This window comes from Monopterus albus, unplaced genomic scaffold (genome assembly GCF_001952655.1).
Source record: "Monopterus albus unplaced genomic scaffold, M_albus_1.0 scaffold352.1, whole genome shotgun sequence".
Taxonomy (NCBI): Eukaryota; Metazoa; Chordata; class Actinopteri; order Synbranchiformes; family Synbranchidae; genus Monopterus; species Monopterus albus.
In genome coordinates this window covers 223,495-239,416 of record NW_018128232.1, presented here as the reverse complement: position 1 = coordinate 239,416, position 15,922 = coordinate 223,495, and the positions used below count along the sequence as shown (strand labels likewise).

The 15,922-nt window shown below is 39.9% G+C and overlaps 1 protein-coding gene and 1 long non-coding RNA gene across 3 annotated transcripts in view; both read left to right on the top strand.

Annotated features, from left to right (window-relative positions):
- LOC109974870 (uncharacterized) overlaps nucleotides 1-4,792 on the top strand; it is a 28,268-nt gene extending 23,476 nt beyond the window's left edge. Inside the window, exons 2-5 of the long non-coding RNA XR_002277042.1 lie at nucleotides 1,969-2,085; nucleotides 2,246-2,310; nucleotides 2,387-2,456; nucleotides 4,231-4,792. This is a non-coding gene — a long non-coding RNA (uncharacterized LOC109974870). The remainder of the gene's footprint in view (nucleotides 1-1,968; nucleotides 2,086-2,245; nucleotides 2,311-2,386; nucleotides 2,457-4,230) is intronic.
- A 1,856-nt stretch (nucleotides 4,793-6,648) lies between these two features.
- On the top strand, nucleotides 6,649-15,858 carry LOC109974875 (cell wall integrity and stress response component 4-like). 2 transcript variants are annotated; one of them, XR_002277044.1, is made up of 6 exons: nucleotides 6,649-6,874; nucleotides 9,691-9,912; nucleotides 10,992-11,492; nucleotides 12,552-12,709; nucleotides 13,936-14,059; nucleotides 14,874-15,857. XR_002277044.1 is itself a non-coding variant. In XM_020625307.1 (5 exons), the coding sequence occupies exons 1-5, from the start codon at nucleotides 6,805-6,807 to the stop codon at nucleotides 13,978-13,980; spliced, it is 996 nt and encodes a 331-aa protein (XP_020480963.1). In that variant the 5' UTR covers nucleotides 6,649-6,804; the 3' UTR covers nucleotides 13,981-15,858. The 2 variants fall into 2 exon arrangements, 1 of the variants encoding a protein (XP_020480963.1); XM_020625307.1 differs by having other exon boundaries at nucleotides 13,936-15,858.
- The last annotated feature ends 64 nt before the right edge of the window (nucleotides 15,859-15,922 follow it).

Sequence of the window (15,922 nt, the reverse complement as noted above, 5' to 3'; positions counted from 1 at the left end):
GTGTACAAGACAGTAGTGAGACCAGCTATGCTGTATGGGTTAGAGACTGTAGCAGTGAGGAAAAGACAAGAGGCAGAGATGGAGGTAGCAGAAATGAGGATATTGAGGTTCTCTTTAGGAGGGACCAGGATGGACAGGATTAGGAATGAGCACATCAGAGGGACAGCTCAGGTCGGCTGTTTTGGGGACAAGGCCAGAGAGGCCAGATTGAGATGGTTTGGACATGTGCAGAGGAGGAATTGTGGTTATATTGATAGAAGGAGATATATGGAGGTATTAAAAGAGGACATGAAGTTAATTGGTGTGAAAGTAGAGGATGCCGAAGATAGAGTTAGGTGGAAACAGATGATTTGCTGTGGCGACCCCTAACGGGAACAGCCAAAAGAAAAAGACAATTTGTTCATGTTAATGATGAATGTTCCACGCAGACTAAAGTTAGTCATGGTGTTCCAAGGGGCTCTGTGCTAGGTTCAGTTATCTGCAATTTATACATGCTCACTGTAGACAATATTATTATGAAACACAGCATAAATAATCATTGCTATGCAGATGATACTCAGTTATATTTATCTATGAATCCAAATGAATCAGATCAGCTGGTCAAACTTCAAGCATGTCTTAAAGACATAAAGGCCTGGATGACCTGTAATTTCTTACTTCTAAACTCTGACAAAACTGAAGTCATTGTAATTGGGCCTGACAACCTTAGAAATCTGCTGTTTAATCATAGACTTTAGATGACATACATAGCTCTCACCTCCAGTACTACTGTGAGGAATCTTGGAGTCATTTTTGACCAGGATATATCCATTAACTCACACATAAACCAAGTCTCTAGAACTGCCTTCTTTCACCTGCATGATATCGCCAAAATCAGGATTATCTTGTCTCAAAGTGAGGCTGAAAAACTGGTCCATGCATTTGTTACTTGCAGGCTGGATTACTGTAACTCTCACTGACAGGAACGAGCAAGAGAGATCATATTTCTCCCATATTTGCTTCTCTCCACTGGCTCCCTATAAAATCCAAGATAAAACTTTAAAATCCTTCTACTAACATACAAATCCCTTAATGACAAGGCTTTAAAGACCTCACAGTGCCTTATAAACCCAACAGAGCATTTTGCTCTCAGAGGGCAGGTCTACTTGTGGTTCCTAGAGTCCACAGAAGTAGAGCTATGGGAAAGAGCAGTGGAAGCTAGGCTAAGAAAGGAAGTGGATATCTGTGAGCAGCAGTATGGCTTCATGCCCAGAAAGAGCACTACTGATGCAGTTTTTGCTCTGAGAATGTTATTGGAGAAGTATAGAGATGGTCGGAAGGAGCTGCATTGCGTCTTTGTGGATTTAGAGAAAGCGTACGACAGAGTGCCGAGAGAGGAGCTATGGTACTGTATGATGATGTCAGGAGTGGCAGAGATGTCAGAGTAGCTCAGGATATGTATGAGAGGAGTACGACAGTAGTGAGATGTGCTGTAGGTCAGACAGGAGTTCAAGGTGGAGGTGGGGCTACATCAAGGATCGGCTTTGAGTCCCTTCTTGTTTGCTGTGGTGATGGACAGGTTGACAGATGAGGTCAGACAGGAATCTCCGTAGACAATGATGTTTGCGGATGACATTGTGATCTGTAGTGAGAGCAGAGAGCAGGTGGAGGAACACCTGGAAAGGTGGAGGACTGCTCTGGAAAGAAGAGGAATGAAAGTCAGTCGTGGTAAGATGGAATATACTGTATGGATGTGCTAAAAGAGGACATGAAGTTAATTGGGGTGAGAGTAGAGGATGCCGAGGATAGAGTTAGGTGGAAACAGATGATTCGCTTTGGCGACCCCTAACAGGAACAGCCAAAAGAAGAAGAAGAAGATTTCACTGAAGGACCAGATCTGCCATCCTGTTTTTTGTTTGTTTGTTTTTTGTTTTGGGAATTTATTTATTTATTTTTATAAATTGTGTTTGGTTTTTTTTACCTGTCTAGGGTAACAACTTAAGACCATACAACATCTGCTCCGCCATAAGTGGCAAATCTGGGCTGAAACCTCATCTGGGATCCTCTAAAGACCCTTGCCAGTAATGAGGCCACCACCCAATCTGTGTATTTATCCAGCCAACTTTTTCTTTCTGTTTGTCTCATTTTGTCTGCACAACTACATCTGTCTTTCTCCTTTTATTTGTATGTCTGTTTGTTTATGTACAGTTTTATCTTTCTATGTTTCTTCAGCTTTTGTTTGGATGTTCTCATTTGTCTGTTTCAGTCTGTTTGGATGTCTGCCGGTCTGTTCATAAAGGTAGATGGAGCTGCAGAAGTCAGGAAAAAATGGTAAGGCACTAAACATTTGTGAAAGTAAATTTAGTTTAGACAGTACTGTATTATAATGTGCCTCTGCCTCCTACAGGTGTGTGACATGAGATGCCACAACAAGCCATGCTGGTCGTGGCGTGGCCATATGGCAGGACACTCATAAGGTGAGTACTGATGCCTGTTACTTTTTTCTATGCTCACTTTATACTCTGACACATTAGATTAATTGGCTGTACCACTGTTTGGGATACTGGTTTTCTCAAGTGCTTATTCAGCCCATAGATAATTTATTAGGAATACATTTAAATTCTGTTTTGGCATCTGAATTAAATGTGTGATCTTTTGTCAGGTTAAATGGCTAGATTAGATAATTTTTCAAACATCCCAGCAGGGGAATTTATCATCTCATCTCATCTCATCTCATATCATATCATATTTACATTTAGTTGTCATCGGACCTGGTTTGTTTAGTAGACACAGTACCAGCCGGGGGTGCGTTTGGGTTCTTGGGAGGGAGCAACCCTGGCAGAGACAGATGACTCTTAAAACAAAAAAACAAAACAAAAAAAAGCTTGTGAACTCAACTATTAGAGGTGTATTTGCCTTATTGTCCATGATGAGAATGACAGCAGTGATACTATGAAAGCCTGACTGTCAAGTATACAGGTTGACACCATATTATTACTGAATTTGACTCTTTTTAGCATTCTTATGGCAAGATTATACTGTGGGCTGAATGTCTCAAGGCTAACAGGCTTTGTATTGAATTAACAGAGGAAGGAACTGAGCTCTGCAGGGACAATACCTCAGTAAAGTGCAAATTGGCCCTTTACAATATGTTATTTCTTGTGAGCTCTTGGCTTGGTAACATGAATTTGTCTCTCCACTTTTCTAATGTCATATAATCCTACACATTGTACACTGAAAGTGTTTTCTAAACTGACATGTAATTCGGAAGTGAGAAGATGAGTAGAGAACAAACACTGGAGACATTTGTAATGTCAAATGAGTGATAGTTACATTACCTTGCTAAATCAGTGCAGAGTGACAACTTCACAGTTCTAAACTCATACGGGGTTAAGTAAGCCAGGACTTCTCCACACTACAGAGAACAAGGCCAGTTGCATCAACGCGCATCATAAGAAGACAAGGCTTTTCTCCTTCCTCTTCTTCTCAGTGTGTGAAGGAGTCTGAGCTTAACATTATTGGTAATTTGAACAGTTGTTGCGTCTGTCATTAAATCTATATATTTGCTGGAAAAGTGAGCAAGGTACCTGAGGGAGAAGTGCAGGTACCTAGAGAAACGAGCAAGAGTCGAGGCAAATTATAGTGTGCAAATACAGATAGATCATGGACTCCTACTGAGTTGGAGATGTGTGCCATGATTGTGCAGTTTCCAGAACCAGACAAGGATCCATCTGGTTTTGTGAATCAGCTGACATAGTATTCTGTTATGATCCTACTAAGAGATGTACTGTACAATTGATATTGACATGTTTAAGGGGTAGATATGATGAGGTAGAGCCAGCTGGGACTATCGCAGCTAGATAAGGATGTACATAGTAGACCTAACTGTATCAAAGTGTATAAAACTCAGTTAATGCATTGTGCCCTTAAGATGAGAATAGTGGAGAGGGGCAAGAACCCAGAACACTTCTCATTTCCACTCATCTGTATTTGAGCATTATAGTTTTAAACTAACAAGCTTACATTTCTTGTCCTCAATGAACACACATAGTTTCAGGACCATAGTTCTGACGACTAGATCTTTTTTCTCTCCTTCTCTTTCTAAATCGACTGCGCTGTGTTTCATAACACCTTAGTTGAGTATTTGAAAGCACCAGTCAAGGAGAATAAAGCCATTGCGAAGGACGGTGGACAGGTACTTTCTGGTTGAAAGGTTGTAGTGTACCAACAAACTGTTTCCTGTGCTGCCAGGGAAATCGACATGGGATGCTGTGACAGAGAAGTTGTCGTGTATAGCTGTGAAGAAGACAAAGACCATGCTGTACCAAACCCTCGTCGATGATGATGGATCTGCACCACGAGTTGTTGATCTCTTCAGTGATGTCAGATATCCACTTCTCTCCACATCATTAAATCCTTATTTTCTTTGTACTTAAAATTGAATGAATTTTTTTTGACTTCTTTGATGCCCAAGGTACCAGTGTGCAGAGCTTCTGATAGTACCCTGATTAGTATAGTCATGATTTGAGTAATGAGGGGCCTGTGCTGCATACCCTCAAAACCACTGTGGTACAGTAATATCCTGAGTTAAATAATGAAACCCAGTCTAGAAAATGATCACTTTCACTATACTAGCTGGTGTGAAATAATTTGACCTTATTCCATGTGTGAGGTGCTTTAGGATGAATATTAATGTCACTGGCATTTTAGATCAGGAATGTTTCATTGATAACAATACATTGCATAGAATTCCTACCAAACAATGATCATATCATAATGCTTTCTATTTCATTTGTATAAAAATTGCATGAAAATAAATAAATCATTAAATTGAGGGGTCATAGATCTAAGAATGCTTTAACACTGTGGAGTCAGACAAGACCGATATGTAGTGGAGGAACTGTGGACATGATTGATTGATTGCCTATCATGCTTTTCACTTTCAAAGAAATTAATTTATGAAAGAACATCTGGCAACTTGAGGCCAAAGAGATTCCATTTCTAGTAAACATAAAATAGGCCTAACTTTGTAAATGCTTAAGCATCAGTTTCCAAGGAATTCAGTGGAGGTGAATGCAATCATTATGACTCTAGGAAGGTGGCTAGTCTTCTAGTGTCATCCAGAGAAGCATTTAAAATACAGTAGGTTATTATTTTGACGGTCTTGTTATCCCCAACAAAATATGTGCTTTTCCCCCCACGAGATTCAGGTGTAGAGCAACAGCGCCCTCATTTGGACAAGCAAAGACTTCGCATTACGGTGAAAGGCCCTGCAAAAGCTCCATTTATGCAGAAACACCAGGCTAATGTAGTTCACGTTTCAGGATCAAGTCAAATACAATGAAATGTTCATTTATAAAATCGCTATATGAAGGATTCCTGTTATCCTGAATGCAGACTATTATACCTAACAGTTACTGATTTATAGTATTTTGATGCCTATTGTTAGGATTGGATTTCAGGAGTTACAGTTGTTTTATTTACTGTTAATATTATTTTGCTTTTATAATGATAAAGTTTAGTATGACTGTCTGTGTTTCATTAACAGCACCATGTATCAGTATTAACCTGGCTCTTATACATGCACTATAGTTATAATTTTCAGCTTCGAGTCAACTTGTAGTATTTCTCATCTTCTTGGATAATTGTGCAAGAGTAGATTGCATAGATAAGTGTCATTCTTGAAACTATAGATAAGATACTGTTAATTTATGCTATTTTACAGATGTGAAGTCTAACGGGCTTGAACTGGTCACTCATGTCTGAAGCATGAATAAGGGGTTTTACAGAACAACAGAATCAGGGAAGTAAGTGACACAGCTAATTGCATGTCCACTTTCAGTTTGAGAGAAACGCCTGAAAATAGAAGATAACAACACACACACACACACACACACACACACACACACACACACACTACCTATATGAACATTCTAGAATATTGATGTGTAACGTATCACCCATGTACAGGGCAGTCCCAGCCCGAGAAGATAAATGTGAATGATTTGTGATTATCGATGCTCTTGGAGACTTGTCATCTCATAGAGCCCAGCGCTGTAATAACTCTGCATTTAACCAGAAGAAAATAAATTACGTAAAGTTGATTCCTGTTTCCTGAGTGTTACTTCTTGGGGCCTTCAGATAAAAGAACCGGTTAAAGTTAAAACTATCAATTAGGCCCATTAAGTCCGAACACACAATTAACATAATTACAAAAAGAAATAGGAAAATTACCTATTGTAACAATTTAATCAATTCATAAGTCAGGACTTTTAAACTTTTATTATGTAAGGGCATTATATATTAGGAACAGGAATAATAACAGGAACAACAGTACTCTTTGTGCTGCTTAAAATGTCAATCCGAAAATATAAATGAAAATCAAACCTTAAATCATTTTGTCACTAAGGTGTTGATACCACTCTGCGGTGATTTCTTTTGTGACGGGAGTTTAAGTTACTGTATGGCATGGTTTACTGTTATTGTCATGCCCTTATGCGCTGTGTAGGTAGGTGTCAGTGTTTGTAGGTCTGCTGAATAAACATCATGGCACATAGGCAGACCTACTGGGAACACGTGGCACTGTTTCCAGAGAAAGAGAGAGAGAGAGAGAGAGAGAGAGAGAGAGAGAGTCGGGCGCGCACACTCCTCCTTCAGTCCTTCCAGCCACGCATACACAGGCAGAGCTGCTGTGGGTAGGAGGGTTTAGAGCTGCGCTGGCTTTTTAAGCTACTGGATTCTGGTTCCTATCCTATTGTGGACTAGAGAACAAGACGAGAGGAATCTATTTTGGGCGTTTTCAAACTGTGCTGCCAGAGGTTAGACATGATGGAGACCAAACTCTGGATTTCCCTGTGCGCGCTGCTGCTCATTAACTTGGGATCGGCGGAACACGGTAGGTAGTAATTTGTCTTGGGTTATTTTTCATTCCATTGCTTTGTTTGATTTTAGCCAGGATATTCATTAATCTGTGCTAGAAATTGTCATAATGGCACCTCTTATCACACACAAATATTACTTCTCTATACCTGCGTTGATTTTTCAGAAGCCAAGTTTCTGTGGGTTACACAATGTGAAGACAGTAGATTGCAACATCTTCCTCTTGTGGGCTTTCTTCCACTTAGGTTAACCCCCCCCTCCCCATCTATTCTTCCTTTTTTGCATGCATTACATTTACACACCTCTCACACATCCTGGTTCACTTTCACCCACCTCCCCCTTTCTCTCGTGCTTTTCCTCCCATTCTTTCTCCTCCTCCACCAGCACCTCTCACATAAAAAGAAACTGAGACTGATGGCATTTAGAAAGATTTTATTGGGCAGAACTGTCCCATCAGCTTCTCAAGCTGAAATTCAAATGAATAGAAAACAACATGGTTCCACTGGAGGACATTTATTAGCTGTAATTGAGCAGGGAAGTACATTGTGTTAAATGACACCTCTAACAGTGTGTAGCAGCACACTTATTTCACTGGGTTCATGCTAATTGGCCTGCCTCTGTGCCACTGGTGCAGGTTCATGTTTTACTGTGAACAGACATTTATAAAGTGTTGACTGTATTGTCCTCTGTGTGCATAAAGATATTTTGCAGGAGTCAAATCAAAACCCAGTGTTTTTTTTTAAAACTTGGATTCAGTTCTATTACATTTTGTTATTTCTGCTGTAAGCGTGCACGGCAGTTTATCAGCATTGTCCATGCCCATTTCAGTCTTCAGTTTCTGTCTCTCAACAGAGATAATAATATAAATATTAATAATATCTAATCTTTCTTTCTTCTTACATACACAAGTACCCCCTTCTAACTAATGTATCACATTCTTACTCTTCTGGGGCATGTCTACGTATATAACAGCATGTCTAGTAACCTAGAAGGAACAAAGAAACCCAATATAACAAAGTATTATAGTTTAAAAATCTGAAAATAAATTACAAAGATCTAAATAAAAATGTCCCTCTAATTATAAACAGAACTGGCACAAGAGAATTAACAGACTTACAAAATTAGACTGTACTTGTATAATAAATCTATCCTAAGCTTAACTCTGTTTGTCTAATTTTGTCTCTTGAAAACTAACTATAGCATAGATCCTGACATAGAGGAGAAATGAACTATTAGTCAGAGATCTCTGTGTGCACAGTTTCATTCAGGTTCCTAACTGGAAAGTTCGCGGTTTGATTACCGGCTTCTCCAGTCCAGATGTCGAAGTGTCCTTGGGCAAGACACTGAACCCCCAGTTTCTCCTTGTGATATCACCAGTGTGTGAATGTGTGAGTGCTTGGGAGTGTGAACGGGCAAATAGTGTGAAAGCGCTGTGAGTTACTCATGTTTCATCAGTTCAAACTGGGTTAATGTACCGTAGCATATAGATCCACATGAGCTAGGCACTTTTACTTGCATGACACAGTAAAACAAAACAAACCAAAACAAAACAAAAAAGCAACTAACCAGATTCACTTAGGTGAAAACAAGTTGCCAGTAAACAATTGAAAGAAGTGGAGTTGAAAAGGCCAGTGGCAATGTGTACAGAGCTATTTCAGTTCCACTTAAAGGGAAAATCCATTCAAAATGATCTGTATTACTGACTCAAAACAATGTTATGTTAGATGGGTTTCACACAGAAGGCACGGATGGGCACTTCTAGCACTGAAGCAGCAGGAACATATGCAGGGTAAAGAAGTGAGCCTGAACTATTTCCCCAGGTACACGTTGAAGTGGCCTGAGAAACTGTAAGAGCCTGTGACATCTGGATAGATGAGCTTTCGACAGTGCAACTGTGGTTCTCTTTATAAACACACACATATATAAACAGACATACTACTCCAGCATTTGATCTCAGCAGCTCTAATGCAGCTAAAGTCAAGGAACAAGGCCAATATTATACAGCCAAATGCCTCTGTCTATTTATAAGCATGTTTTTGTATCATTTAGAGTTCAGTCAGGTCTTTCTTCCTGTCTCTTTCTCTCTCTCACACACACACACATGCACACACTGTGTGTGCTGATGATCTGCGTGAGGGATTACGGGGGTAATGAAAGGCATCACGACAGTGTGTTACTGTACGGTAATGACATTACACTACATTAGTGCTTTAGTCTTCATCAGAAGGAAGCAGTTAGAAACAGTCTTGCACAGCAGCACTAAGAAGATCAAGATGAAGGGGGAAGAGAGAATGAAGAATGAACTGGGACCGAAGGCCTTCATTAAAATGTTACCTTAAAGAGCAAGAATTACTTATGTCTCATGTGGGTTGCAATTGGTGCCATGTAAAGTAAAAGTCAGAGTCAGTCCGTTTACATTTATACTCTAAAATTATGTCTTACAGTAATGTGACTGTGTTTAGTTCAGTGGTCATGACATGATTAACAAGAAAGAAAACAAGAACAAAAAGCATATTTCTGCTACACACAGAGAAGAACCCTTGAAGGCAACACCACACTTTGGCTGAATTGCTTACAACTCAAAGGGTGACAAGGAACTTGGTTTTAAAGAGTCATGATCCAAAATGTTTGGAAACCCACATGTATGTAACAAAGGAAAACATGGATAACTTTCTCTGTGCATACATTTTTAACTTTAATACTTGTTGTCTCAACAAACACTGTCCTATGGTGCCTGATATAATAATGAGCTAATAGGTCAAAGGTTAAAGTGTTTATTCCAGGAATCATCAGGAACTGGCCATTAACCAACTTTGCCACTGTCCTCTTCAGATAATAACCACATGGCTACTTCAAGAAGTCCTCTTGGTATTGTCTTGACTCCTGAGATCCCACATACAGGCTCTGAGCATCCTACTAGCCTGGACCCCACCAGTGGTCCTGCTCCAGCACTGCATGGCTCTAAAACAAGCACAAGCACCAGCAGTTTGAGCAACAGCACGACTAGAGATGGGGAAACCATGTCTCTGACAGCTGAACCAAAGAAAGATAATGGTAACCGGTCAACTCTTACTCCTGTTATTCACTATGAGAAATCATAATGGCAGACTGACTGCACAAAGAGTCACTAGTCAACTCTGTAGTGTGAAGATGCTAGGAAACTTGTGTTGTGCTTATTATTTCTGTCTGAGATAGTTGGCTCAGAGTTTATGAGCTATATTTAACAAAGTCCTTATCTATGTTCCCCTCAAACACAAGACCAAAAACTCGGTCATCAAAAAACTAGAGCTCAGAAAAAGAAATGCCAGATGGTGTAAGATAAAAGTAAAGGAAAGGAGGTGAATAAAGAAGGTATGACTGAGTTAACAAAATAAGGTGCAGTCTATTAGGAGGGCAATGATAAAATATGTGTGGAGAAAAACACACACATATTTCTGAAGTGAATAATATGAGGGGAGATGTGATTAAATGCTGTGTGACTTTTCACAAGGGGGTGAGAAAGGCAGAGATAAAATTCTCTCCACAGATAACACACACACCCTCTTGCTGTCCCTCACTCACACACATTGGTGCTGCTTCACACTTCAAACATATTTACAACCTAGCACACAGTTTAAGCACTTAGTTTATTTAGTGGAAAAAGACTTGTATTTCGACAACTTGTGTTATCTTGCCATTTGTACAGTATTATTTGTCCTGGTTTTGATAATGGTCTTCTGGTTTTCCTTCTCCATGCCAGTATAATGGAAATTAATGGATTTTCAATTTGTGGTGTTCACAGGTCACATTAACAGTGTGCACTTTAATCACACAGCCAAATGTCTACTGCCATCGCAGCAGAATGGGCAAATCCAGGGGGTGGCTGGGGGGGCACTAGCCACTTCTAGAATCTGATTGCCCAACCCATCAGAGTCAAAATGTGATGCTTGTCAGTATTAATGAATAAAAAAAAAGAAAAACCATGACAAATTGTTGTCTTAAATACAACTAACATCTTTCCGGTGCTTTATAATTTTATATTATGTTAGCGTGATGGTTACATAGCCTACATACATACTATATTTCAGTGGCGCAGAAAAATAACTTTGCCTAGTAAAATACAGTATTTTGATGTTCTCTTTTATTTTCTGTAGATACCAACAATGTCTCCCCCTCAGTGACTGTCCTTCCTGAAATCAATAGGAACCGGACAGATGAGTCAACATTACAGCCTCCAATTCCTCCCTCTGCTAGCACCACCATCATCTCTCACATCACTCCTGCCTACACTACTACAAGCCCCACACACACAGCTAGTAACACTGCCCCTGTAGACACATGGACCATTGCACCACTATCAAACACATCACACCATCCTTCACCTACACTAGTTCCTGACTCCTCCTCAAAGCAGCCCACCAACCCCAAAACACACCTACCCACTTCTGCCCCAGCACCTGAGCCACCACGGGTGGCCACTACCACTACTAGCACTCCCAGCACTCTCAGCACTCAATCCAGTTCAACATTCATCACTAGCTCCTCTAAAGAGCCACCCATTTCTGAGTCAACCACCATCGTCCCACCTGGCAGCCCCTCTGTCCAGACCAAAGACCATGCTGACAACCCATCCCAGCTCAATGTAGGGGGTGACAGTAAGTGCCTAGCATCTTCTGTGTTGGTATATAAATTTGTTCTGGATTGTTTACTGGTTATTGACAAAACCAGAAGTGAACTGGCTTTACAACAAAGGTGACACTGTTCTTTGTTTTCCAACACAAGCCAGTCCTTGCTTCTACACACACAAGCACAAAAACACACCACACATCCCCCATCTACAGCTTCTACAAGCACTGTCACCACCAAGCACTCCACAATTATAGCTCTGTTTGGGAAAGGGACACGTCAAGCAGTCACAGGACTCAAGGCCTTGAGAATTTTCTGTTTTCTTTCTTTGTCTATCTGCTAAATAATGCAGATATCTACTGTTTATCTTTCTGTATCTAGACTGTATAGATATATGAGATCTATTTCCAGGCTCAGGCTATCATCACTGAAAGAAAAAGTCAAAACTGATCAACTTTTCTCAACATACAGTTAAAATCTTCTCTGACTGTGGTTTTATTAGACCATGCTTGGCACCTCGCCTCTTTCCATTTGCCAGAGGGACAGGGAGCATTCACTGCTCTGTGGCTGCTCTTAGTTTTGACCAAAGGATATAAAAATCGCCAAGTTTACAAAACAGTCTTCCATAGCAACAGCCAAAAACAGACTGCCACAAACTGCTCCTGCAGAGATATACACACAAACACAGAGATATACACACAAACACACGAACACAGAGATAGTTAGGGAGTGATGATGCTGTTAGAGATTAAGCAACGCCCTGAGAGAAATTAAAACATTCTATACTGTATGTATATAGGCTCTTAAAGTATATAAACTTCTTGATTCCAGATCATTAATGAAATACTGTATCTTAAAATGACACCTTAGGAGTAAATTTACTTCATAACAGCCAACCACATTAACAAGCTGCTGTAGCGATTATATTTAGTTCCAGTTACTGGGAAACTCTAATTGTACTTTTTACACCATGTTAAATCAAAGTAAAAAACATCTTTAACTGTGCATTGTCAGCTTGTGTAGTTGGGCTATGGAGTCTTAAAATAGGAACAGGCCCTGCTGATGTGCCCCTTGTGTTTCTGTTCCAGCGACTATGGTCCATGAGTCTCCCACATTAGACCCCCTGCTGGCCGGCCTGGTGTCAGCCTTCATCATCACTGCTGTCATCATCACTCTGCTCCTCTTCCTCAAACTGCGCCGAAGAGACAACAGACCAGAGTTCCGCAGGCTTCAGGATCTACCTATGGTGAGCACATTAATGATCTCCACACAACACATACAGCACTATCCCCATGAAAATATTCAGTCTGTCAGATATTGTTAAGCACAGATATGAGAGAAACTGTTACACTGTCAGCAATGTAGAGTTCCTGCTTCAAACCCAAGCTGCACCACATTCTAAAGCACTAGCCTTTGTAGGGTTATAAGTTGTAACCACTGGTTATATTGATAGTTAATAAATCACTTACTAATGTTTTATAGATTAGTTAAGAGTCATTTATAAGAATAACATCTGGGTTCCCAAGTTGGTGTTTATCCTTCTTCAGCAGGTTTGGAATGTTTAGCTCCTCAGTTCATCAGGATAAACATGCAAGTCCTGACCTTCTGGAAAACAGCAGCACCTTATTAACACCTTACTAATGTTTAAATGTGCACAGCTAAAGGATAATGGATAAATATGCTTATTTACTTGCTTGCTGAGAGTTAGATCAAGACATTGATACCAATTTCATGTCTGTAAAATACATATGAAACTACAATCGGGAGCCGGTTAGCTTAGCTCAGAATAAAGACTGGAAATAGGGGAAACAGCTAGAATAGAGTCTCTACCGGTTTCCTGGCTAGCTCACAGTGCTGGCTAGACTCCAGAAAGTCACTGTGCCAAACCAAGAAATTGTCCAGTACACAACCATGATACAACCACAATGGATTTCTTTTAACACTTTGGCTTTAGTACAGGTTAAACAAATGAGATATAATGTATCCATTAATTAGCTTCAGATGCTCTGTTAGGGTAGGTGGATTTTAGCAGGCTAATATCCACTGTTGCAAGTTGTTGTGCTAAGCTAACCACCTCATGGCTGTAGCATCATATTTAGTCTACTACAGAGACATGAGAGATGTATCAGTGTTTGAACGACTCAGCTATTAATGACTGTAGCCATGGAGAGTTTCAAAATGTATTCTAGTTCATTTCTAACTACTCAGTAAAGCATTAGCGACTTATTAACCATTAATAAACACATTTATTTTTTGTGCAGCACTTTGTAACTGCTGTTTAGAAAGGTGCTATATAAATAAAGTTTGCTTTGCTTTGCAATAATAAAGCTAATAGTTACAACTTATAACCTCTTTATAGAGGCAACATATTAGAGGTACCACAAAATCTGTGGTACTATGTAAATATCGAGCACTTATGTAGACTGTATAACGTCTGTGTAACAGTTATGTTCTTTCATTTTGTCTGTGCAGGATGATATGATGGAGGACACACCTTTATCCATGTACAGCTACTGACGGAGGCATGACTGAAATGTTTGGCACCTAAATACTCTCCTATAAAGCCAGGCTCATGCCACAGCAGTCATCACACCTGGTATCTTTTCCTTTGTCTGCACCAAACAGAAAGTGGGTGGATAGATGTAAACACATTTCTGGAAAGGACTTGATTTAAGCTGCAATGAACAGTGAAGGCATCACCCATGATGGGGTCCCTTTGGAAAAAGTCTATTTTGGTGTTTGTAATTACAAATTAGGTCAACGCCTCTTTTCAATGTTGTATGCTTAATATTTTTCGGCCCATCATTTGGGGTGGTTGGGATTCTGTTTTGAATTCCTCAGAGTAGATGGGGTAGGTGTAAAACAGAAGGCAACATCATCAGTTAAATCCATCACTGTGAGGGTTTACACCTGGACACAGATTTAACCTGTCCTGCTAGACTTTTTACCTGGGGACACTGGTGTGATTTTTCTGTTATCAGATTATGCCATAAAGTCTGGTCTAGCAGTCGGACTGAGAGGCCAGAGAAGAGAAATGAACAGAATGGCCCGATTATAGTGTTAATGAGGTTGCACTTTATTTTTTCCAAGAGATGAGAGAAAATTGACAAATATTTTTGTGTATGATAAAAAGTGTTTTGCTTGCATAGCAGTGTGTGCTTTGTAGGCATGTATGCACTGTGTGAATTCATTAAAGGTGCATGTGTGTCTGTTTTGAAAGGAGGACAGGGGATATTTAAGAATTTCTTTTCTGTGTTAAAAGTCCTGCTGCCTTCTGGTCTGATTTTGATGTGAAGTGTGTATTTTTCTTTCTTTCTTGGAGTCTCTAAATCCAGGAGAGAGTGCCTTACACAGTACAGGAACAGCTCTTATTGTATACTGTATTTATATTCAAACTCACTCATTTCCAGATTTACCAGTCGCTCCCAGGACTTTGTGTGATTCCCATGGCACTTGGGGAGTGGTAGCTGCTCTGACTTGCCTGTGTTTGAAGACTTGCCTTGAACATGTTCACCACGAGGCACTCATTCATCCGGCGACAGCTGCAGACCGGAATTGGCCATTAGCCTTTCCACACAATGTTAGCATTGTCCTGTGCATTGTAAATACTATATTTGCATCACGCAAAGACAACTTCATGAAACTCTTCATCTTAGTTGCTGCTTTAGCATTCACCAGACACAAACATTAATAAAGTTCCATTAACTGACCTGACAACACCCAGCTGGCATTGATTTTACCGTGCATCGGTCTCGCTGTATATAACAGCAGGAAAACATGAGTGGAAGTGAATCACGTACAGGGTGACGAATTTCCATACAAAATATATGTGGCTCATATTTACTTAGAACAGAGTCTAAATTACTTAAACATCAAGATGTCTGGGGATTTAAATAAAGGTCGTGAAACGGAGCTATAAACTGTATTTGCTACTTCTTTTTTGAAGAACTAGACGGGCAACAAATTAAGGGAAACCAAACATGAAAGTGTCTTAGTAAGATATTGAGCCCCCGAGGCAGCTTCAGTGCTTCTCGGAACAGATTCCTTTTACATATCTACACTCCCTCCTGTGGTGTTTCAATGATGGAGGTGGAGAGTACAAAAGCTTCCATGGATCTGGTGCCTACGAAGGCTGTAGGATATGACTTACATCATTTTCATACCTGTTAACTAATTCAATGAGCTGTTCTCCTTTTTGTAATTTGTCACTCATCTGTACATCCTGTTCTAAATCAGATACTCATCATTTCTGTGTGTAAATCCCATATTTGTCCATTTCTTTGCGTGTAAAAAAGTACCCTAAATACATAGTGAGGCTTTGCTGCCAGATGTGGATTGTGGACTGTTGCTGTTTTTTTGGTTATTAAAGGTTTCTGAAACAATAATCTGCATTTTCTCTTAATCCTACTTTAAATGTGTTATTAACAGAGTTTGTTGTAAACAGCTCTTTGACCTCAGC

Bases quoted from the DNA above. Each gene is read 5' to 3' on its own strand.
- LOC109974875 (XM_020625307.1), top strand. From the start codon at position 6,805: ATGATGGAGACCAAACTCTGGATTTCCCTGTGCGCGCTGCTGCTCATT. The intron at 6,875-9,690 runs GTAGGTAGTAAT...TGTCCTCTTCAG, and splicing joins CTTGGGATCGGCGGAACACG to ATAATAACCACATGGCTACT. The intron at 9,913-10,991 runs GTAACCGGTCAA...TATTTTCTGTAG, and splicing joins TGAACCAAAGAAAGATAATG to ATACCAACAATGTCTCCCCC.